Source organism: Silurus meridionalis, chromosome 20 (assembly GCF_014805685.1).
Source record: "Silurus meridionalis isolate SWU-2019-XX chromosome 20, ASM1480568v1, whole genome shotgun sequence".
Taxonomy (NCBI): domain Eukaryota; kingdom Metazoa; phylum Chordata; class Actinopteri; order Siluriformes; family Siluridae; genus Silurus; species Silurus meridionalis.
This window is the reverse complement of record NC_060903.1, coordinates 4647171-4672544: the sequence shown is the minus strand read 5'-3', so window position 1 is coordinate 4672544 and position 25374 is coordinate 4647171. Positions and strand designations below refer to the sequence as shown.

General features: G+C 39.3%; 1 protein-coding gene across 2 annotated transcripts in view; it reads left to right on the top strand.

The window, feature by feature from the left end:
• The window catches only part of ncana (neurocan a), an 88554-nt gene that overhangs the window by 24471 nt on the left and 38709 nt on the right, over positions 1-25374 (top strand). The window contains exons 2-7 of one of the 2 annotated variants that reach the window (XM_046876997.1): positions 7177-7247; positions 14500-14877; positions 17983-18157; positions 19083-19210; positions 19498-19779; positions 23470-23943. In XM_046876997.1, coding sequence (XP_046732953.1) covers positions 7178-7247; positions 14500-14877; positions 17983-18157; positions 19083-19210; positions 19498-19779; positions 23470-23943 — 1507 coding nt within the window. In that variant the 5' untranslated portion in view covers position 7177. The remainder of the gene's footprint in view (positions 1-7176; positions 7248-14499; positions 14878-17982; positions 18158-19082; positions 19211-19497; positions 19780-23469; positions 23944-25374) is intronic. The other variant, XM_046876998.1, reaches the window with a different exon arrangement.

The window sequence follows — 25374 nt, the reverse complement described above, 5'->3', positions numbered from 1 at the left end:
ATCATTTTAAACCTTAGGGATTCCAATTCTGAAATTGCTAAAGCAAGTCAGTAATAAAAATCTATTCTTATAAATGTAACCTACTGTAATGACTTGATTCTCACCATGTCATTATGTTTTGAGATTCGTTCGAGGGCCAGAAGGTTTTTTTTTTTTTTTTTTCTCTTTTAGTACCACAGCAAATTGATTACAATGTTTTCATTTATTATTGAATGTTCTTGAAATGACTTTTATATATAAATAAATATATAGATAAATAAATATAAAACATTTAGATATAAATATTTTATAGCAGCAATAAACATTGTCTACTGGCACATATTGAGGTGTGAATTGGATGCAAGTGCAGATAAATTTAATTATATACTTATAGTGTACTTATAGTATAATTATACAAAAGAAACAAACTAAAAATAATATTTGGAACATAAGTATAAGAAGAAGAACAACAAATATTTTATATATAATATATTGCTATGCCTCAATAGGGACTGGGCAGGTCACATTTTTGTCTTCTTGGTGATGGTTCCAATAAACCACAGTCCAGATGGAATGCATAGTTTTGAAGTATGGTATGGTAGCCATGTTGGTGCAAATTTTGGTGCAAAATGCATATTTTCATGAATTGCAGAAAGTCATGTGACATAAGCAGTGACTGATGGGAAACGTGGTCTATATAGCTTGGCATAATCTTGAAAGTTTCCTCACCAGTCCTGAAGACTCATTCATATATATATATATATATATATATATATATATATATATATATATATATATATATATATATATATATTACAAACTTAGAGATTGTTCATTTCACTCTATTAGTTAACAAGGACAATATGTATCAAGGTGAACTTTTTTTTTTATATAAAATGAAGCGATTGATGCCCTCAGCAGTACTGTCATCTCTAATTCCCATCCAATTATACTCTTCTGGTGGTATTTAAATGTGAACCACACTTCTTTCCCATCACTTGTCCCCTCTAAAAGGTACAGAGCAAAGGAAACCACTGGATCGATGAGGGTTATGGCATCTCAGCGCTTCCAATATGGCTGCCTGTGCTATGGGGCTCATCCATCACTACTGCCAGAAGAAGTTTGATTAAGCTTAGGGTCCTAACAGGGCTCTGTCCTCACCTTGGGGATTTATGATCGGGCCCTGAAGAGATACTTCTTCATGCAATGCAGTGATACGCAGCCAGGCATGCTGGGGGAATAGGGCCAGAAAGGCGGAGTGTTTTCTTTATGCCTCATGGGTGTGATTCAGAGCGATGGATGATGTCTTCTTTCCGCAGTAGCTACAGGGAACTGGTTATATCCCAGGTAGAAACATTAAAAAACTACTGATGCACATTATTACATTAATAGCAATGATGTTATTCAGTAAGGAATTCTCAAGGCTGATTGGACAGAGGCTGATGAGACTCCTTTTCTATGTAGAGAGGATCTGAAGGTCAAGAACCAGTCTCCTGATATTTTGCTCTGTTGTAACTACATGTAGAGTACAGTCAAAAGATATTAGGCTACATAAATGCTACAATATTCATTTTTTCTGTACCCTAACATAATCTAGAGAGAAAATTGTGAGTGATAAGATCCCTATTAGGTCTTCTTGTAGATAAAAATTGCAGCAATATTCGTATTATAAAAGTACTTACAGTAATCTGAACAAGATATCATGGACATATCGCCAACTTCACCAACTCAGCGTTGCAAAACAGCGCAAAATTATTCATGTACGTGCATCTTGTGTTATTACAGTTCGTATCCCGAAGCTTCATGCTGGCAGATATGTAGATGTTTGCCTTCCGTCGCTGTTTTTGCTGTAGACCTGACAGCATATCTACTGGCCCCCTTTTTCCTTAGGTGTATGATTTGCCAATTCGATAATCTTCTTATTTCTAATCCTTGATACTGGGGATCAGGAACAAATAAAAATGGAAGAGAAACCAGATCTCAGGGTTTTTGCATAAGCCTTCTTATGCACATGTCTGACTCATGTTACCATTAATAGGTGCCATCAGGAGACATCTTTTTTCTTTTTTTTTATGTGAGGTGTAAAAAGGGAAAGAGCTGCTCTACAGAAAATACAACGTTTTGGTTTTTACACATTTGGCCTGAATACTTCAGTGCCTGGGACACATTCTGGGGGAGGCTCTCAATCATTGGTTTGCTTTTACTGGTTTGCAAAGTGGAGGTACAAGGTTGATTCATTTGCTAGTTTTTATTCTTTGTACCATGCTGTAAATCCCTGCAAACAAGGAGCTGTTCTTAGATTCTTAGTCATGCAGGCCAACACAAGACATCCATTTTTCACAATTCTCTCCGTACAAGCAATTGGATGATAAAGGTGAGCTAATTATAGTGCTCTGGTGCTATGAGTGTCGGATTTTAGCCTACATATTAACAAGGCATTCTGTCTCCTCCGCTTATCATTATAATGACCGAAGGTGGAAGGGTTTGGTTGAATTGAGCTATGGTATTTATGAGGACCAGGAATCATTCTCTCTCTCAAAAATAGCTTTCACACTTGGTTCTGAGTCCATAAAAAAAAAATAATAATAAAATAACGCAAGCCAAGGGAACAAACGGCCAGAAGCTTGCATGCTCGTGGTTCCAGAGTCCAATTTCAATAACCTGCTGCCTCTTTGTAGAATCCAGGAGCAGAGCTAACCAAAGCAATTTAAATCACAGCCAACTAAAAGCCTTGTAAAGCCTGAAAGGGCCGACATGTCTAAATGATTGGCTGTCCAAAGCTGAATGATTGTGCCGAGCGAGAAGGGCGGATCCGATGCTGAATTTACAGTAGAGGCAGAAGCTGCGTCATCGTGCTCGAGCATTGAGAAGCTCATTCCAAATTTCAATCTCAATAGAGACTCTCTTGGGCACCGTTGGTGTCAATGCAGGGAGCATGCCCTTCCCAGGCCTGTAAATACGTCTCTCTTTAGCGCGCCTTTTCTTTTTCTTGTGCTTAAGTCTTTATTTATTTCACTGTCGTTTTCTTTTTACACTGTCTACCCTTCAGACTGTCCTAGCTGGTTGTACATTATCCATTAAATTTTGGCTGCAGTCCCTAGCCATGATTTGACATTTTCTCACACCAACTCTCTCTCTCATTCTATCTTTTTTTTTCTCACTCGCTCCTTCTTTCTATATCTCTTTATCTCTATCTTCCATTCACTCCCTGTAATGCTTGCTTTTATCTGTTTGTTTTTTTCTCCCACCCACCCTCTCTCCCCCCCTCTCTTCCTCCATCTGTCTCTTATTTTGTCCAGCGCCTTCTCCATTAGGACTGCACAATATTGATAAGGATTACAAACACTGAATATACATATACATAAACTATATTGTCAAAAGTTTGTGGACATCTGGTCATATATACGGTACTTGATTTTTGAGCATCGCATTCCACATATAGTCCCAATTTGCCCTTATAATTTCTTCACTCTTGTGGGAAGATGTTCCACTAGATTTGTGCTTGTGGAGATTTGTGTTCATTAGACACAAGGATGTTAGTAATGTCAGGTACTGATGTAGGTGAGGTGAGGAGGCCTGGGGTGCAGTCAGCATTCCAATTCATCCCAAAGGTGTTCAATAGGGTTGAGATCAGAGCTCTATAGCAGGCCACTCAAGATCTTTCTCTCCAACAATCATATAAACTATCTTTATGACGCTTGCTTTGTGCAAAGGGGCGTTGCCATGCTGGAACAGGTTTTGGATTTTCAAGCTCAAGTGAACACAAAATTTTATTATACTGCATCCAAAGACATTCTATACAATTGTGTGCTTCAAGCTATGTGGTAACAGTTTGGAGAAGAACCACATATGGCATGAAATGTCAGGTGTCCCAATACTTTTGTCCATATAGTGTACAACATAATCACCACTATGCCTCACAATGCAGTAGGGAAAGAAAAACATGTGAACATGTAAAATAGGGTTCAGATAATCTTGCCCATAGACCAATACCACAAATCCTGTCATGAACTTTACACGTTGTCCCTAAATTTGTTGGGTTTCCTTCAAGTTCCCAGGTTTCCTCGGAAAGCTAAAGCACTCCCGTTGTCCCCTGGTGTGAATGTACATGGGATTTAGGGGTGTGATATTTTCTGCATTTTCTTAGTTTTTCAAATGTCTGTATCTGTCTTCAGATGAAGTGGGTGTGGCCTAAGCAGAAAGTGTTTTTTGTTTGTTTTTGTCTTGCTTTTTAATTAAATATGAGCTTTGTCACTATGGCTTCTTGAGGCCTCGGGTGTATTCAATGTTCCAATTCATCCCAAAGGTGCTCAGTAGGGTTGAGCTCTATAGCAGGCCACTCAATATCTTCTACTCTAACCCATATTCTCTTCATGGGGCTTTGCTTTGCTTTGTGCTGGGTTTTGGTCTATTAGTTTAAGTGAAGGGAAAATTTAATGCTACCGCATTTAAAGACTTTCTATACAGCTGTGTGCCTCCAAGTATCTAGGAACAGTTTATTGTCCATATAGTTTATTTTCCTAAATATGGTTAAACATGTAGTGTTGTTGAAACTGCTGCAACTATAAGTGTTACTAGTCTTTTTACTAGTCTTGTTACTAGTCCTGTTACTAGCTTGTCAGGAATGTGAGACTGAGAGGAGGACCCAAATGCAGGATGCAAACAGAGAGTTTAAGAATAACAGTCTTTAATAAAAGAGACAGAAAAACACAGACAGAAAAACAGTTCCAAATCTGGGAGCGGGCAGACAGAGCAAAGCAAGGATAACCAAAATAAAAAATCCAAAAATCCAAGATAACTGAGCGATATAGGGTAGAGCAAAAACACAAACCAAAAACAGTCCAGAGCTCAAACCAGAACCTAGAGAGGCAGAGCTGAACAGGGATCAGGATCAGGAACCAGAACAGGCAGAATGGACATTCGGGGGCCACCCAGATGAGGATGGGTTTTCTTTTGAGTCTGATTCCTCTCAAGGTTTGCTCCTTATGCCCCACCTCATCTCAGAGAGTTTTTTCTTGTCACAGTCGCCACTGGCTCACTCATTAGGGACAAACTTACAATTATAAGGTACATATTTTTATAACCGCTTTATCTTTGTAAAGCTGCTTTGAGACAGTATCCATTGTTAAAAATGCTAAATAAAAATACAATTAAATTGAATTGTATGTTAATAAGCATAATCAAAAGCTTTATATCTGACTGCTTGCATGATTTGAGGTATAATAACTTGCAGGAACTTTAAGATTCCATGTGAGCAATAAACAAAAATTATATTCCTCTTTATATTATTATTGAATGAACAAATAAATCAATGTCATTGGAGAAAGCTTTTTTTTTTTTTGAAAACTTAGTCATCTAACACTGTACCACCCCTTTATCTGCAGTCTGTAAACGCTTACAGAACAAAACTGTGGCTCATTAGAAGACTCAGCAGACTTCTGCCATATTCATTTTGCCAAGACCAATATAGCACTACAGTTTAACAACCAATATATTGTGCAACTGTGTGTCTTTGCTCTCTGTTTTTTTTTTTCTGGGGCAGTTTTTTTCTGGCAGCTCATCTGTGTTCATGTCCTGCTGTCTGGCAGAATATTTTCTTCCTCCCCTCTTTCTCACTGGCATCTGGTTACTGTGCCCACATGATGCCCGTGTGATGCCCGTTCAGCTGCACCGGGCCCTCTCCACATGCATAATGGATGGGCTACATAAGCTCTCTTCACACTTGCCTTCTCGCTGCCAAGAGCTGGGCTGGCAAAATGCAAACATGCAAGCAATGTATTCAGGAAGCCAATTCGCAAAACCACACACACACACACACACACACACACACACACACACACAGAGTCATTGGTCCATGTATCTTTATAAAGAGCTATGTCCTGGCCGCCATGTTCTGTAGCTTATTCACACTGTCATAGAAGAAAAACTTAAAGAAGGAATACGTGAGGTTTAGAGCTCTCTTCTGCCCTCTGTTGAAAACACACATAGTCTTTAAAAGAAAATAAGCAGCAAGCAGCTTTTCAAGGTGCTGGAGGGCCAGAAAAAAATTTAATCAAAGCTCAATATTTAGAAACTAGGGAGTTCCATTACATTGCAATTTTGGAAATTATAGTTTTTCTAAAGTATCTTTGCAAATGGTGCAATTATGACAGGTTTAGGGACATTGTTAAACTTTATAAACTGCACCTTTAAAGCCGCAGGCTCTGAGTGTATTTTTTTCTTTTTCTTTTTGCTGCAGGGTGAAAAGACAATAAAATGATACGTTTAAAAAAGTACTAGAGAACCTTTAAAAGGCAGCAAGACCACCCATGGAGAGAGAGAGAAGAGAGAGAGAGAGAGAGAGAGAGAGAGAGAGAGAGAGAACAAGAGAAAGGCTTTTTTCCTTGAGCATAGACGAATAATAAAAATGCTGAAAATCTGTGAAGAGGGGCTGCGAGCGAACTAGAAAGGAGGAAAAAAGGGAAAGACAAAGAGAGAGGGAAGGAAAGGGATAGCAAAGCTTATTAACATTCAGCAAGTGCCAGCACTCAGGCCACCTGATTGCTATTCTATGTTTGATTAAAAAAAGTGAAACTTTTCGTATTTTCGGTTGTGTGGACACACATTTACATTAATCTTTCCCCTTCATTCTGGTCATAAAGGACACACAGGCAGCTTAATAAACCCCGGTGTTTTTTTTTTTTCCACTTTTCATCAGAACGCTGAGCGTGCCTCATCCGTTAAGTGTGTGTGTGTGTGTGTGTGTGGGGTGGGGGGCACTAGCGATTTCACAATGCCCTTACTACTGACGAATGTCACAGGTCGCCTCTGCTGAAAACAGGCTCTCGCTTTTCAGTCTTATCTGCCCGACGGAGTGTGTGTGTGAGCGTGTAATGATATGCTTGTGGAGATGGCAGCGAAAGGAGGTTGGCTGTGTTCTCACTGATGATGAGAGATTGGTGGAAGGTCAGGGTGCTGGTCTATAAATTATCAACAAAGATTTAGATAGAGAAAGAGAGAAAAAGAGAAAGAGGGAGAGGGAGAGAAAGAGACGGGCAAAAATCTTTCGGTGGAATCTTTTTTAATGAATGTCTTTGTGTGACCCTCAAACAGCCAATAAAGCTTCATTTCGCATTCAGATCACAGCAGAGTTTCCTATGTCTTAGCTTTCCCTACTTTGTATCTTACAGTATTCTCTCTGTATTTTTGCCTCGACAGGATGGGATGTGTGTGTGGTCCCGGTGGGCTGCAGGCTCTGCTCATGCTCCTCTGTCTCTTGACTGGATGTGGTAAGTCAAAGATGTACAGTACCTCGCTTCATATTTTATTCTCCTCTTTGTATACATTTTCATGTTTACATATAAGATGATATATATATATATATATATATATATATATATATATATATATATATATATATATATATATATATATATATATGGGTTCACACTTTACATTTCAGCAACCATTTTAGAATTCCTTCTCAAGGGACTTGAGAAGTTGGTGTGCAGCTTGTACAGCAGTACAGATTTTCTATGCTCTGCAAACTCAACAAACAGCCATTAATGTCAAAATAGCTGGTAACAAAAGTGAGTACACCCTAAGTGAACATGTCAAAACTAAGTCCAAAGTGTCAATATTTTGTGTGAGCATCATTGTTATCCAGCACTGCCTTAATCCTGGACATAGAATTGACCAGAGCTGCACAGGTTATTGCTGGGATCCTCTTCCACTCCTCTATAATGACATCACGTAGCTGCTGGATGTTAGACACATGCTGCTTCTTCACCTTCTGCTTAAAGATGCCTCACAGGTGTTCAATAGGGTTCAGGTCTGGAGACATACTTGGCCACTCCATTTCCTATACACTTTTATGAGATGTCTTTGGATGCGGTAGAATTTACTTTTCCAAACCTATTCCAGCATAAAATGTTTGTGCCCCTGTGCACAAAACCTGCTCCATGAAGATATGGGTAACATAGGTTGGGGTAGAAGATTTTGGTCTGCTCTAGAGCTCAAACCCTACTGAACACCTTTGGGATAGATTGAAACACTAACCACAACCTAAGCCTTCTTAACTCATATACATCAGCACCTGACTTTACTTTATTAACCACTACATCATTATAAGGAGGTTGTTATGATTATTTCGGATAAACCACATATGGAAGTGAGAGTCCACAAACGTTTGCCCATATATAGTTTAACTTAGAAATGGGAAGTCAGAGTGTAAAAAAGTATGGATGCCTCTATGTTTATCTTTTATTTAGCAGCAAACTATCCAGCTAATTGTGCAAAGTGATGTAGATTTATGTCCTTAACACAGCAATCTGTATAGTTTGTCTTATTGATTCAACACAGCGATATTGATTGATCCAAAAAAGACTCCTAGAGTCTACCTCATTAAAAGTGTTAGCTTGTTTACCATGAATGCTGTGTTCAGTGACTTGCTAAACCTGGAGAATATCATTTATAACTTATTGAGTAGTTTTTTAAACTCCCCACTCCCAAATTTTCTCTCATTTTCTCATCTATCTACCAACCAGGGAGGATGAAGGCTATCACGTGTTTCTTCTGAGACACGTAAAGCCAGCGGAGCACATCTTTTCAAACTGCTGCTCATGCAAAACACTTGTCTGTTTTGATTGATGAGCAGATAGAGTATGCCACCTGTCCACAGATGGTCCTGGCATCAGCTGAATTCAAACTCACAATCTCCAGGTGACAGGGCCTTTCTGTTGCACCATTTAAATGAGTGGTTAAGGCTTTGGGCTTTGGGTCGGAAGGTCATGTGTTCAGGTCAGCAGTGGTGCTGAGAGAACTGGTTTGAAAAACAGTTTAGTGAGAAGCAATCAATTTACCAATAAAATATTGTCACTTTCTAAATAACAAAAGTATAGCGCATCTGCTAATAATTGCCTCGATGCTTTGTTTAGTCCATTAACTTAACACAAAGCACTGTGTTTCCCCACGGACCATTATTACTGATGCACCACCTGCAAAACTCTGGAGCGCTCTGGACAGGTAAACACAAAAGACGCTGCAGAATAAAAAAGGGCTAAAAAATGAAAATTCAATCAAATTAAAACATAAAGAAAACATTGTACAGTGCGTTTCCTCTTTTGAAAGTAACTTGAAATCGTTTGAAACATGCCCAGGTGGTATGTCTGTGGCCTGTAGAAAAAACGTATCCTATCTGCATGAGGAATGTTTAGCAGAACTGGATACAAGGATAGTTTCAGATTGGTTACTACAAGCTATTCTGTAAGACTGTGTGCCTTTTAGTGTGTGTGTGTGTGTGTGTGTGTGTGTGTGTGTGTGTGTGTGTGTGTGTGTGTGTGTGTGTGTGTGTGTGTGTATGTGCTCATGATGTCTACGGAAATAAGAACACAAGGGGAAATCAAGTTGCTGCTTCCTTCCTTTGTGCACTGCAATCATAATTTGACACATTTGTTCACACACACATGCACAAACACACACGTGCACCCCCACACACACACCTTTGAAGTAGGTTTGAAAAGCACTTCAGCCTCACCACTGGCTGAAACAGTAGAAGTGGCATTTTAATTATTCACACAGGGATTGATGGCTGGGTGCTGTCTACATGTTTTACTACCATATGCCTCCCTCTCTCTGTGTGCTACTGTCTCCCTCTCTGTTGGTGTTGCTACTGTATTCCCCCTCTCTCTCTCTCTCTCTCTCTCTCTCTCTCTCTCTCTCTCTCTCTCTCTCTCTCCTCCCTCTACAAGAGCCATATTGAGCAGTTTGACCAATTCCTCTCTCCCACTTACCCAGCAGCTGTTGCCATGGTTTTTCTTGATGATGGTTGAGGTCTGTGTGTGGGTGCAGATGTGCAGACGTGTGTGTGTGTGTGTGTGTGTGTGTGTGTGTGTGTGTGTGTGTGTGTGTGTGTGTGAGAGAGAGAGAGCGAGAGAGCGAGAGAGAGAGAGAGAGAGAGAGAGAGAGAGAGACATAGACATATTAGAAGATAGAGGTAGGAATGAGGACAAGCTGTGCTTTCAGTGGCCCATGAGTATTAATGCATCACCCCACTGAGTGAGTGATTGAGAGAGACGGTCAGACAGACAGACAGACAGACGAACAGGTTGAAGGAAAGTAAAGACGAAATGCAGGGTAGATACTCGAAACGCTCTATTTGTGACTAGAGAAATGATAGAACTGACAAGACACAATGTGAGAACTGACTGAAGTAAACGACATGCGGGGATGGGGCACACGTGTGCCATATCGGAGAGGAGAAGAAAAAAAACAAGTGGATTTTTGAACAATAGCAAGGCTCTGGGGGGTCTGCACAGTGAACGACGTTCTATCTAAATGCAGATTCGAGACATATTCTTTTCGGATTTTACATTACAGAGGTTAACACGTTTTATATCCGTTATTCACATATTCAGACATATTTCATTCTTTATCTATAAGCTTCATTTTGTTATATATGAGAATGGGTTTTGGACATACTGTAGATGGAGAGAAGGAGCATTCAGATGAGAATCTTATAGTCAGATTTAGAGAGAGACAAAGAAAATGCCAGAGAGAGAGCGAGAGAGAGAGGGAGAGAGAGAGAGAACAGATTTTTGTCTAAATGCTGTTTTTTGTTCCTTTTTTTTCCTCTAAGTTCCTCCAGATTCCAAGCTAACAACTCAACTTCAAATATTTACACATGGACATTTTTTCCCAGAAACATTTTTTTTTCTCAAGCTTGCCGCACACTGCTGTGTTAAATACATTGTTGGGAGATTCTTCGTTCAGTTATTCAAATCTCACAAGAGATCTGAGACATCTGAATGTTCTTTTCCTGATCTGTTACTAAACTTGAACTAGGAAACTCAAACCTGCTCTCGCATGATAATGCCCCTGTGCACAAAGCCAGCTCCATGGAGATATGGTTCATAGGGTTTGGTGTAGAAGATCTTGAGCGGTTTGCTATAGAACTTTGATATCAACCCCTAGCTCATGTGCTACACTAACACTTATATATGCGGTGGGTGGTATCGAAAAGTTTCGAGACTAATGGTGCTAACTGGTGCTATTCTGTGCCTTATCATGTTGGTGATTTCAACATGCACAGCAAGTTAGAAGAAAGAGAAAATGTGAAATTCATCAATGAGTCGTCAAGATCAGAGCGAACGGGAGCACAGGGCGCGCTGTATTGCTGTTCAAGGGGAATATTTTGAAGGTGATCGTGTATAAACTTAGATAAATTAAGTACTTTCTTGTAAACAGAGCTAGTCTCGAAACTTCTTAATACCACCTCATATTACTGACCAACTGGATTTACAGTCAGACTCTGACCTACAACCACTCGATTTACGACGTTTCGGAGATACGACGGTCACCTCCGATGAAAAAAAAGTAATACATTTTTTTTCCATGAAATCTTTCCAAATACGTGTGTAAGTAGATTTCACAACGCCGCAAACAGTGTGGGGAAGAAGTATACCTGGCAGGCATGCATTGTGGGTATCAGAGACGCTCTGCTCGGCATAGCCTCGCATAGTTCAGACGTGTTCAGAGTGATCTTGTGCATTCTCATATTCTGTGAAGAGATTTTACCCTTTGCTGCTTTATTTACCATGGCTAAAAAACACAAAAGAACTACCTCAGCTGCTGGTCGAGCAAAGAAGCAGAGGAAAGCAATTTCTCTTGAGGAGAAATTGCGCATTATTAGGCAAAAAGAAGCCGGCGTTTCGGTGAGCGTGATTTTGCATGAATCCGGTGAATCTTATTTGACCATCTCAGCAAAGAGAAGTGGGCCTATCGAAGAGATGAAGAGATTGCTGGCTGTGTGGATGGAAGACCAGAATCAAAAACACGTGCCTCTAACCATGCTGACCATCCAAGCAAAAGCTACAAGCCTCTTTAATGACCTGAAGAAGCAGCTGAATGACCCTACTTTCGTGTTTCACTGCAAGCCATGGCTGGTTTGATCGTTTGAAGAAAAACTTTAATGTGTTTACAGTGCCTCTTTAGGTCTGCATCGGAACGCATCATAGAGTAGTACCCTATCTACGTCCTAGGTTGGGGTCTACCTGTATATTATAATTCAGAGGACTACATTTGCTCGAGTTTTTAACTCAATATTGATTTTTTTTGCAACACAGTAAATTTTGTGTTCAGAAAGAAGTTCAGAAAAAGTTTATATTCCTGACATTTCTAGTGTAAAAACACAACATGCTAGCTAGTTAAATTGCTAGCCTCTGTCATAAGGTTTGACTATACCCATTCTGACTATTGGCATTTCTATTGTCATTGTCAGTTACAGTCATATGACCAGCTCAGGGTGCATTGAGAGCTTTAATGATTCCCTAAGCATCTTACACAGAGAGGCAAACAAAAGTCACAAATACACACACACACAAATACACACATGCCAGAGAAAAACTCAGATTAATGTGACTGTGACCAAAGTGGTGCCCTTTCCACTGACTCTTCTCTCTCTCACCATGATCAGGCCATCGGTCTCCTGCTGAGTGTGTATAATGGTGCTGACATCAATCAGTAACCCCACTTTCATTACCGCCCAACACACACACGCACACACACTGTTATTTAGTTAATTAGAATATCATTCAAAAGCAGTGGCAGGAACGAACACTATCACTAACAGTCATCGCTCTCGGCTGAAAATCCATCCAGTCTTTAGATAGACATTGGAAACTTACGTTTTTTTTCTCTTTACCTCATTAACTGTTTCTGCTAAAGATTTCCTCTGGTCAGTGCTGCCACCATCACTTTCACAAGCAGATGCAGGTCTCAGAGTAAACCAGCTGTAACTCTAAATTTAGGAAGGGGAGCTCAGTGGTTAAGAGGATGGACTTCTGATTGAAAAGTGATGAGTTCAAACCCCAAGCTTTCATGTCTTGGCCTTTAAATAACCAGCAATTGCTCAATTGCATAAATAGGATAATTGTACGTTGTTCTGGGTATGAGCATCTGCCAAATGACATAAATGTAAATTTGCTTTCTGATGCAATATGTGTGTGTGTGTGTGTGTGTGTGTGTGTGTGTGTGTGTGTGTGTGTGTGTGTGTGTGTGTGTGTGGTGAATGTATCTAAATCTATACTAATCTGGATACATTTAAAAAAGTAATTTTTGTTTAAATCCGGTCCACGTCTGCATTTTTTCGTTTTCAGTTGTTCCCAAAAGTTGCTCATCCAGTCTGAAAACACTTACGTCCCTGCACTGCCATGAGCAAAACGTAACACGCTTCGACCTCTTTCATTTCCACCTGTCATTTTTTACTTTCTGGCTCTTTGAAACTTTATGAAAATAACAAAAAATACGTCATTGTTTTCTAAAGTCTCCATTTTCACAGTCCACACTAAAAACAGCGTTTTCAAATTTATCCACTTTGCAGAGCATTTTCAAAAAACTATTTTTTCCTTGACAGAAATTGCCCTCTCAGTGTGGATGGAAGGCCAAAACTCAGAGAAAGATATGTGTTTTCAAATGAAAATAGTGTGAGAGTAGTGATTTTGGAATTGAGTACACCTGTGCTCAGACAGTAGCTAGGTGAAACGCAGCGTGGGAGTGTGTGCGAAGCTTTGGATTTGTAGGTTATGTCAGCCATGTTTGGAGGTTGTGGTGCTTGAGTTTCAGCCAAATAAATTCATGATGAATACAGACAAACAGTTCTTGTTTCAACTCAGTTCTTGTTTTTCTGTATGTGTTTTTTTCCTCCTGAATCTTTTTCCTACAAAAAAATTATGATATAGAAAAGATGAAGAGTACACAATAGAATTAAGAATTCCACCATCAAACCTCTGTCACTAACGGAATTTGTCTTTTTGTCACTGCTCATTCTGTTCTCTTTACAAACTGCGTTTAAAACGAATAGCCTCTGTTTGCTTATCCGGGTCGTGTTGCGATGCTGCCAGTGGGAATAGGTAATGAGCATGATTATTTTACAAACATTTTAGTCAGAACAACCCCATACATGTCTGTATATTATGTTGGAAAACTGCATACAGAATGGATCTTGATCTTGTCACTATGGAGTTTACGCTTGACCCATGCAGGCAAGTGAGAAAAAAATAGGCAGAGAAAAGAAGTAAAATGCATGTGATGGATGTGAGTCACTTATGGAGCTGGAATGGTTTAGAATGATGGTGAAAATGGAAACATATCACTATGAAATAGGTGTACATTCTCAGTTGAGTACATCTACCCTGATGAGGTACACTTTATAGACAAAACGTTGTGGACATCTGACTATGAGGTTTGTATGTGCTTTTTGAAATCCTATTTTATGTTAGAATAACCTCCACTCTTCTGGGAAGATGTTCCACTAGATTTTAAAGTGTGCTTTTGAAGATCCTGCAGAAACAGAAATAGTTAAATGATGCCAAATGCAGATTTATTTTTTCTTATTTTAAATGCATATTTCAGATTATAACTCTGTGTTTTGTTTTTCTAGTAATACCCATCTCTACATCCATTGATCTCATTTCTTTCCAATTTGTCTAACAACTTTGTTCCACTTGGTTGTAATAATTTGTTCTTTTTTCCTCTTTATTGCAGACCTGAGTAATGCTGAAACTCTGGTTACCGTGCACAAAGTAACGCACCCCACCATCCGAGAACCTCTTGCAGGCTCTGCCCTCCTTCCCTGCGTCCACACCCTGCCACTCAGCTCCGACCACCGTGGTCAGACTCCGCATGTGCAATGGACTCGTCTCGAGGATGGCAAAGAGACCACTGTGCTCTTACTCGAGGATGGAGAAGTCCGTGTACAGCGGGCATACCTAGGACGCCTCAGTCTGCCGGGGTACCACTCGAACAGCCTGAACGTCTCGCTGGCTCTCTCGCAGCTCCGCAATAACGACTCTGGGACCTTTCTCTGTCATGTGATCCTCGGAGACACTTACGAGCAAGACACCATCACGCTGGAGGTTACAGGTGAGATTGAAAATCAAAACACAACAAACAATAAATATAGTGAAAGTTAAACAAAATTTTGCTGGTTTAATACGTACAACATCCAAAGAACTGTGACATAAAGAAGGCAGACCAGCATTTCTATTCTTAAATCTCTTGGCTCGTGTCAGCATGATACATCATTGGGATTGAGAATGAAGAACAACATAGCAAAAGCAGGGAAATTTGATGTTCAATGCCTTTTATATCAGCAGTTGTGATTGGCTCTTACTGATAGTACATTCTAACAATGTACACTAGTAAATCATTTACCAAAACTTACAACATACAATTTGTACACACACAAATTTACTAGAGCACCTGACTTTTCCAGCTATATGTAGATCTCTACAAGCTCACTTCAAAATCTAGTGGGACATTTTTCCAGAAAAGTGGTGGTTATTATAACAGCAGGTAGGCACTAAATGTGAAATGTTCAAAAAGCACATTCGAATCTTATAGTCAGGTTTCCACCAACTTTTGTTTATACAAGTGTGTCAGGCAAATTTCAACAGCCACTAAGTGCACATTCATTCAAGGTTCCCTGGTGGTCTAGTGGTTAGGATTCTGTGCTCTCACTGCTGCAGCCTGGGTTCGATCCCCGAGCAGGGAACCAACCCCAGCCATTAGGGTTGCACAAGCCGGTGCACTCTTAGTGCCGGTCCCAAGCCCGGATAAATGGGGAGGGATGTGTTAGGAAGGGCATCCAGCGTAAAAACATGTGCCAAATCGAACGTGTGGATCATTAATATGGATGATCCGCTGTGGCGACCCCTAAAGGGAGAAGCCGAAAGAAAGAATAACTAAGTGCACATTCAAAGGATACTAATCACACACCTGAAAACAATCACACTTTACTGTGTTCAAAAGCCACCAGTTTCTCATTGAAAAGTAACTCTGTTGGTGATAAATAGATACCAACAAGCGACAATCAAAACAAGTTTAACAACCTGATTGGTGGCTTGCTGCGTGTTTGACCAGTTACGTTTTTATCGGTTTTAAATGAAAAGGAACGACTGATTTTACTAAATGTAGTGAAGTTATATATAAGATATTTCACTTCGAAATGTAGTGAAGGTTAAAGTAAAAGTCTCCTTAAATAAAAAATACTTCAGCAAAGTACGGATATGCAAAAAAGCTACTTAAGTACAGTAACAAAACATTTACTTCCTTACTGTCCACCACTGATCTCCACCCACCTTCTGTGACAATGTACATGTGTCTTAAAGGATAAGCGTTCATCTGCTACGCTACAAAATTAGACTTTCTTTATCATATTTTTTATAATTTTCTCTTCAATTATACGTGCACATGTGTGTTTCAGCATCACATTTCAGACAGTATCCTGCAACAAATCTTCTCTTAGCTTCATGGCCATTTATTGTAAATGAAACACATCTGTATTTTCAGCAAACTTTGTAGTTTCATATGGGTTTGGAATACAGATATACTCTGAATTTTGCTCAAAGCCTTTTTGACCTAAATGATATAATTTTTTAGTTTTTCATAATATATGAACAGTTCCTGCCAGTGGGCTTTTTTTTTACACTGATGTAAATTATGTTTATGGTTTATTATTGATCACATAAGTTTATTAGGTTTAAATTAGAACGCATTTCCGTATAAGATTTGAGCAAGGAGATACTGTGCACTGGACTCCGTGGACCGTGGACTGTTTGATTCAACCTCATCAGCTTCTGAACATTTATTTAGTAAAAGTTTCATAATAATGGATCACAGAGGAACTCTAGAAAATTACTGTAGAAAACTCTAAAAAATTGGAAAATGCATATTCAAAATAAATGATATAGTACACTACTATATTAGACCAATTATTACAAATAGCACTGTGCATTCAGCCAACCTACTATATAATCTGAAGTTAGAGTCAATCTGTTTCCAATCAATAGGATGTCAATCAGGTGTCAGTGAGTGTCCTGTTTTATTTAAAGAACACGGATCTATCAAAGTCTGATCTTCGCAGGCTTTCATGGCACGAACAAAGGAGATTCCTGAGAACCTCAGAAAAAAAAAGAGTTGTTGTTGCTCATCAGTCTGGAAAAGGTTACAACACCATCTCTAAAGGGTTTGGACTCCACAGTCACACAGATTGTATAGAAAGAGGAAATTTAAGATCATTGTTACGCTCCCCAGGAGTGGATGACCGACAAAGATCACTCCATAAGAAAGATGTGTAATAGTCAGCAAGGTCACAAAGGAATCCAGGGTAACTTCTTAGCAACTAAAGGCCTCTCTTACAGCATTGTTTGTAACTGAAACTTGAGCAGGGAGATTCTGAGTTGTTGGACTCACCATGGACTGTGGGATTCAACTTAGCTTTTAAACCTTTAATAAGTCTAATTTTTATGATAATGGACCATAGAGGAACTCATATGCTCGGTCTCCATTAGAAAATGCATAATCAAACACAGCTAATTATCGAGTAGGAATATAGTACAATCCTATAGAGACTGATTATTACAAACAACACTGTCCATTCAGCCGACCTATTATATAATGTGATTAAATTTGACTCCAGCCGTCCTTACTAAGAACTTTGACCGATGTTAACTAGCTCTCTGCCAGGAGCTTGCCGGGGCGGCCGTCAATTATGAAACTCCAGAGAAATGGGGGTCGATAACCAACCCCAAAGGTCCACATTTAATTTAGGATGCTGAAGTGTGCCAGGAAGATGCTGCCTCCATAATGAGTCCTCAAAGCTGTGGTGAATGAATAACTTACTAATCATGATCGATTTATTCTGTCAATATAATATGCAATTCTTTTTTTTTTCTTCATTTCCCATCAGTGATAAATTCCACGCAGCTTAATTCTCATTTTCATGCGTGTCTGTCATTAATGGGTTAATTACCCATTACTCTTTAATTAGAATCTTGGGATTGATTACCTATAATGCTGCAAAAGTTCATTAATGAAATACAGCAAGCCTTACTGAAGAGCTGAACAGCTGAAATACTGTATATGACAGGATAAAGTTGTTTAGGCTTTGTTAAAAAGATTATTGAGGATTTTATTCATTTTCTGACTGTGTGTGTTTGTGTGTGTATGTATGATATATGTGTTCAGGGGTTGTGTTTCATTACCGTACGCCGGCTCAGCCTTACTCTCTGTCGTTCGCGGATGCTGAGCGTGCGTGCGAGCAGAACTCGGCTCAGATAGCATCTGCTGACCAACTCTGGGCTGCTTTCCACTCGGGCCTGGACGAGTGTTCGGCCGGCTGGCTCAGAGATCAGACTGTAAGGTTAGCTGTGCTTAAACCTACTTTCAGCAGAATGTTATGCATATTAAAAAAAGGATTAAAATTATTTTATGGTACCAGTTTATGAGTTCATGCATATAAAAGCGACTAGCTGCACAGCTTCTAGTTTCACAGGGTGACAACTTATTGCCAACTTGTAACAGACGGAAATTACACTGTCTGATTTCATTTGTACGTGTGCACTGAAAAGTTTAGCAAAATTCAACTGAATGTCTTTTCTACTGAGATTCAAAGGTTAACTAAACAATAACCTTTTACCGCCATAGCCCTTTTATTTTTACTTAGTCGAGGGCGTCTCTTTTGATGTCGTCGCAGTACATTTGAATTTTGGCCTCAGTCTTTATTCGAAAGCACAGTATTCGGTAACTATTATGAATTATTAAGTATCTGCAACAAAACTAATAATAGTGGCACAACAATGAGGACATAACCCTCATTCTCTGAGAAGAAAAGTGCTGTAAATTTACTTGACACTAAAAAGCAGTATGGACCCTGTTAAACGCATACTGATTAGAGGAATCAGTGCACATCTGCTAGCCAATCAGAAACAAGTAGCGTTTAGTATAAACACAATATAACCAACAGGCAGGTGTGCATTGATTTCTGCATCGTCGCTTTATCGTTTGCATGACATTTGCAAATTAGAGCCACTATTATTTGTGCTCAAGCCATTTTCAGCTGCTCATTAGCAACAATGCCATCCCCCCGGGCATCCGACGTGTGACCGTACGCACCGCCGCTCTCCTCTCCTGAGCCCAGGCAGCCGTACAGGATCCTCCATTAATGGATCAAAGCAATTATTCATTAATGACACCGATGTCCGTGCTGCATCGTTTGCATAATATCAGCTGGAAATGCATCCTGGGGAATGCTTGGAGGATTTCACGCTTAGCTCAGCTCTTCACAGGTACCCGATTCAGAAACCAGAGCTGGGCTGCTACGGACACAGCGAAAACGTGAGAGGGGTGAGGAATTATGGGAAGCGAGACGCCTCCGATCTGTTTGACGTGTACTGCTTCGCCGGCGCCATGCAAGGTGAAATGACAGATTCGGGAAAGCTGTTTGATGATGTTTAAGGTTGATTTTAGTATAAAACGGTTGCTTTTTGTGTTAGAAGTTATCTGGATTCGGAGACTCGTTATGATTTAGCCTGCAGGAAGATGCCGGGAATGTCTGGCATATCTTTATTGTCGTGCATTCAGCAAGCTCTGAAATGCAATAGTGAAATAAAAAACGATTATGTCTAATACTTTATCTACGAAATAGGAATATACATTTCCCGAGCAAGGATGGGTCAGTATGGATTTGTGCTTCCTCTCCAGGTGAAGTGTTCCCGCTCTTGGCTCCAGGGAATCTCACCCTGGCCGAGGCTGTGGCTCAGTGCGCTGTTCTGGGCGCTCAGCTGGCCACAGTGGGTCAACTCCATCTGGCATGGCGCTCTGGCCTGGAGCACTGCGAACCCGGGTGGCTTGCAGATGGCAGTGTGAGGTCCTCAGTGATTAAACCGCGTCTTGAGTGTAGGAGCGGAGAACCCGGGGTGCACATTGACTCATCCACAGAGCTCGGCAATTTGACGGCCTTGTTCAGTGCATACTGCTACAGAGGTACATACTCGGTTATATACAGAGGAAACGCTTGTTCTCTCTCTCTCTCCCTTTCTCTCTCTCTCTCTCTCTCTCTCTCTCTCTTTTATAGGAGGAGACATAGGAGGGTTTTGGTCTCATGTATGTGGAAATGTCGTCATCATGTACATGGTGTGATAATTATGTTAATACAAATAAGATGCCACAACCAAAAATAAGTTATAAACAGGTTTTTAACTTAGAACAATTCTAGATTTTTTTTGTCCTGTGTCATTTTCTATCAATACAAGCTGGCTTTTGCACCAAGCAAAGTCTTTATCCAAATCAAGTAACATAAGGGTTGCAATTTAAAAACTGCATATGTGTAAAATGAGGGTAACTGTGTATGCGCTTTATTTAGGGCAAACCAACAGTGGTAGTCAAAGTCCACAGCATGTGTTTAAACTTAAGCATTCAGAGTAATCACTTAGGAGAGAAACATTAAAGCCAGACAGGAATGGAAGGGCTTAGGTTTTAATAGTCTGAGTAATCGGAACTAAACACAGTACAGGTGAACACAGTTGGGTAACAAAGCTTTGGTAATAGAATGTTTGTCGCATATGAACCCAAATCGTATAAAATATGAAACCATGAAAATGATGGCCTGTTTCTGTTTTGTCAAATGCCAAAACTATTGTAAACATGGTGAACTGGCGTAGTTAAATTTGAACTATCACTGATTCAATTCGTTAAAAATATCATGGGTGGGTGGGTAGAAATAAAAATCAGCAAAGTGTGCATGGGATTTTACACATCACTGAATTATTTTGTTATTCATAAAAATGGGCAAAACAGTATTTTGGATAAGTTACAGTATGTGTATGATAGTTTATTATAGTATCTATATAGTAATTTTGAATATCATTCACTGATTATAAAATATTTATTCAAATATTTTGTTCTGATAGTAACAGATGCAACAGATTGTAACGCGTGCTTGCAAACTAAATCGAGGAAATTGGTCTATAAATATGTGATTGAACCTGTGATTGGGTTTGGGGTTTGGAGTTTAATTCATTTTTATTTAGAAATATATGTTCATACTAACCTTCATACTGTATCTTATACAACAGGTCATTGATAATCAACATTACTAAGGCCCTTTATTGTTAAAAAAAAAAAAAAAAAAAAGGAATTTGGACTGTAATATACTTATATATTTATCAGATTATTAAATTGTTTGTTGCTGTTATGAGTTATGATGAGCCATGATCTTCTGAAAAAGACTGACAGAGGTCCCTTGTATTGATGGTACCTAGCAACCTCTATTTTTTTGGATGACATTTTAGTGCACATTGCAGTCAAAGTGCGGTCAGTATTGTGAAACACTCCGTCAGAGTAAATAAGGAGGAAATGGACGCTTGGGAATCTTTTTTTTTTTTTTAATGGCTCCGCCTGATACATTGCCAGCCAGAAAAGCACAGGGGAGTTTCACCAACATTATGAAGTCCCTCTTGAGACCTGTGATGTATTTAATAGAGGATGAACTCACAGAAGAGCCCAAAAGAGATGCCTCCGGCACACAGACTACCGCTGCTTAAGGCTTTTTTAAAATAGAGATTTATTTACTCTTCTGCAGTTTCGATGAATTATAGATATTTTGTGCATTTCTTTCCACACAGCTTGTAATTCTGTGTGGATTTTTTTTTTTTCTTCCCTCCTGCATCCCTTGTTGATCTTGCCAAGGCATTTATTGAGTCTCTGTGTTTATTTTTGCCTAATGACTTTGTAGGTCTGTGCCAAAGACAAAATCTGAAGCTAAAGCCACGAGTAGACATTTACAGCTATGCTGTGTATGCTCAGACAATGTGAGTGCAATCACTTAATACAATTAAAATCTAAATGTGCCTGAACCTACAATGGCCTAAATTGGTGCCCAAATTGGAGCCTAAATTCCAACCCACTAATTCCATAAAATATGTACATTTTATAAAAGTGAACATTGTGTACCTCACACACATTTTTAAATAAATAAAAGGTGATGTGAGTTACTTTTGGAAGCCTAATAGCTATTTGTAGAAATAGATAGTCATCATGAAAAAAACATCATCTACCGTGAAAGGAGTATGGGGATAATAACAACCTAAAATTTCTTTTTCTGAGTCATCAAAACAGAAAAAAAACCCTTTTTTATCAACAAGCAGAGCCATGGATTTTTTCATAGAGGTGGCCAGGATAGGGTCATCAGTTACTCTGGGGTGGCACAGAAACCATTATGCAAACAACCAAATCACAATATATAATGTGCAATTGCTTCAGTATTTTAATTTGAATTACAATTAATATAAAGTTCACAAAAAATGTATAGTCATAGTTTACTTACGCTCATGTTGTTCAAAACTATTTGTTTAAATAAAATATTTGCAATTCACATTGAATCAGAATTCATGCTAAAACGACTTAAAGAGTATGAATTTTATTTTAAGTGCAAATAATAAAACTTTAGCAACCTTACAAGCTGTTAACAAAATCTCCCAATATTTTTTTTACAAATGCTGAAAAACTGCGCTATTTTTGGAAACACTGGAAAAGTTTCTCAATCCAAATATCATATAGACATGATCAAAGTTTTCCTGGATCAATATTCTAGAAATTATTTTCATCTTTTAAAAATGCATTTAAGCGCATGTGGCTAGTGATTATGCCCATTGATTATGCCTATTGTGGACCTAGCTTGAGTCAGTTAGCAACTGCTTTTCAGCTCATTACAGCAGTTTCATTCAACAGAGGTCTTTTCCCTTAAACAAAGCCTTGTTTTTGTGTTGATATTAGCAAGATAGCTCACTAAAATCAAACAGAGTTCTGATGGATCAAAACAGAGCAATCTTTTCCCTTTAACAAGACCTTGTGTTGGAGCTAGCTCCTGATTATAGGTTGCTAGTTCACTATTTTCTTTGTGCTGTGAATCTGCAGAATCCCAGTGAAGCACAAACCATTCAACAATCTAGATAAAAATAAATGCTTGTGTTAAAGAGAAATGAATTTTTAATGTAGTACTCTGTAGTCATTTATACTGTTGTGATCATGAGAAGAGAGCAAATAACAGCAAGGGATCATCAAATCCTCTGGTTTAAGTTGCAATCTAAAGGATTTACACTATATAGACAAAGGTTTTTGGACACCTGACCATAATATTGGTATGTGCTTTTTGAACATCCATTAGGTTATGTTATAAAAAGCTCCACTCATCTGGGAAGATGTTCCACTATATTTTGGAGTATGATTTGTGCTCATTCAGCATTAGTACGGTGATGAGGCTTGGGGTGTGTTCCAATTCATTCCAAACAAGTTCAGTAGGGTTAAGAACAGAGCTCTATGTCAGGCCACTCATGTTCCTCCACTGCAATAAAGACATAAAGTATGTCTTTATGGATCAGGCTTTGTGCACAGTTGGATTGTCATGCTGGAACAGGTTTGGGTATCCTAGTTTAAGGGAAGGGAAAATGTCATGCTACCGCATCCAAAGACATTCTATACAAGTGTGTGCCTCCAACTTCAAGGTAACAGTTTGTATTGGGATTGATGCATCCTATTTGGTACCCAGATTGTGATTTGGGACAACGCTTTAAGTCTAATTGAGTTCATATTATTTGCCTGTCAAAACCGTTTATAAAATCCCAAATGATTTTGTGCATCATTGATCAAAATTCTCTCTGACTTCCTGCATTTCAGAATCACAGGATTCCTCTACTGAGCCACCTGTTCCCCAGCCATCAAACTGGACTGGCCAAGTAGACCTGGATGCCGAGCCCATTATAATCAGTATATCTGAGTCTGATGATTATATTACGACACGTCTATGTGTAGAGGATGGCTCCCTGGATTGCAGCCAAGAAGATTCAACAACAATTACCTGGCAGGACATATCTACCACGCTATCGGACATCACCCCTGAGAGGCTCAGAGAGGAAAATAAAGGCCATGAGGTTACAACAGTAGCCTTGCCAACACCGACTATGACTCAGAAGACGGACTCCTTTAGAAACATAATGAGCTCCTGGTGGAAACCCTGGAACTACCTGACGGGAAACAATGAGGAGGAGAGCGACACCACTTCAAATCCTCTTACCACAGTGCCTGGTGCGATAGGTTCTACGGTCCCTGAAGTGCATACAAGCACACAGTCTGACGATTCTTCAGCATCAGGTAAGCGCGAACAATAATTGACATTCTTATTAGGGAAATAATAATCTTTTAGTAGTATAGAGGAGTCCGAAACTGAAACGTATGTTTCTCTAAGCCAGCGCTCTATATCATTAAGCATATCAAAAACTTATTTTCTTAGTGCACACTTTCATCTCTGTTATCTTTGCCTTTTCTGTTTTTCTTGAAGCACCCTTTAGACCTGTTTTCAAAGGTTCTGTTCTTGAAGTTCCATCTTCTTTTCTTTTTGTTTTTTTGTACTTCTCTCCCTTGTGCCTTTGTTTTTCTTTCAAAAAAAAAAAAAGAAGGAACGAGGTTGCCACATCAAGCCTCTCATCTTTTATGCAGACGGTTGGTTGTGAAGATGCTGTCACGAGCGAAAAAAGAATACATGGGTAATCAGGATGCAACAGAGAATGAATACATTATTTGGAATAAGCAAATAATGTGATGCAAATACAGATCCGGACAGGAGACACACTTCTTTTTAAAGTTTTTTTTGTTTGTTTCGTTTTGTTGAAACAGCTTGTTGAGTAGAGTCTTGCATTGGGACTGGAAAACGTGTTGGCAGACTGATGTTATTATTTTCATACACAGAGGGAATGATGACTTGGGGAAGTGTTAACTTAGTGGTTAAGGCATTGGCCTTTCGATCTGCAAGTTGTGAGTTGAAATCCCAGCCGCGCCAATCTGCCACTCTTGGGCCCTTGAGGTAGGCCCTTAACCCCATAGCTGCTTAGTAGTCAGGAATGAGATAAATGTAAACTGCTCTGGATAAGCGCATCTGCCAAATGAACCTCTTGGGCATGAGTGTTGTTTAGGTGTGATGATTATAATCTAAAGAAAAATAAATCTTTAACATAATTAATGCATCAACAAATGTATTTAATATATTAATTCATTCATCCTTAGTAGCTGCCTGGACAGGGTCATGGTGGTGTAAATCAGCTGCTAGTTGGTTTTTATTTAAGGGATTATGAATATGTACCTTTGTTACAAAATGCTGCAAGCAGGTACAAACAAAAGCAATACTATAATTGTACCAGTAGGATCTCTATATCAAGAAAGGCAACGACAACATTTACGGCCACGTCTCTTTCTCCACTATCTGAAAGCAGATATGAATAGTTAAAGCATTAAACAGATACACATACAAATGCTAACAGTTGCATAGAAGAAGTAAGCAGCTAGTGTGCTGTACAGGCTGACCCCAGGTTTTTTTTTATAGCAGTGGTGTGTAAATCTGACCCTTGCTCCTAATTCATTCAGCTAATCTCTAGTAATTAATTCTTTAGTTTGAGGTACTGGGTGGTCAGTGTGTCAGCATATGCGGCTTGTTGAATATCTGGCTCCTAATTTACTATTCCTTGAGGACTGAGGGTCGAATGTCATTGAGGCAGAGCTGTACAGTCTCGAAATGCAGCATGTGAGGTT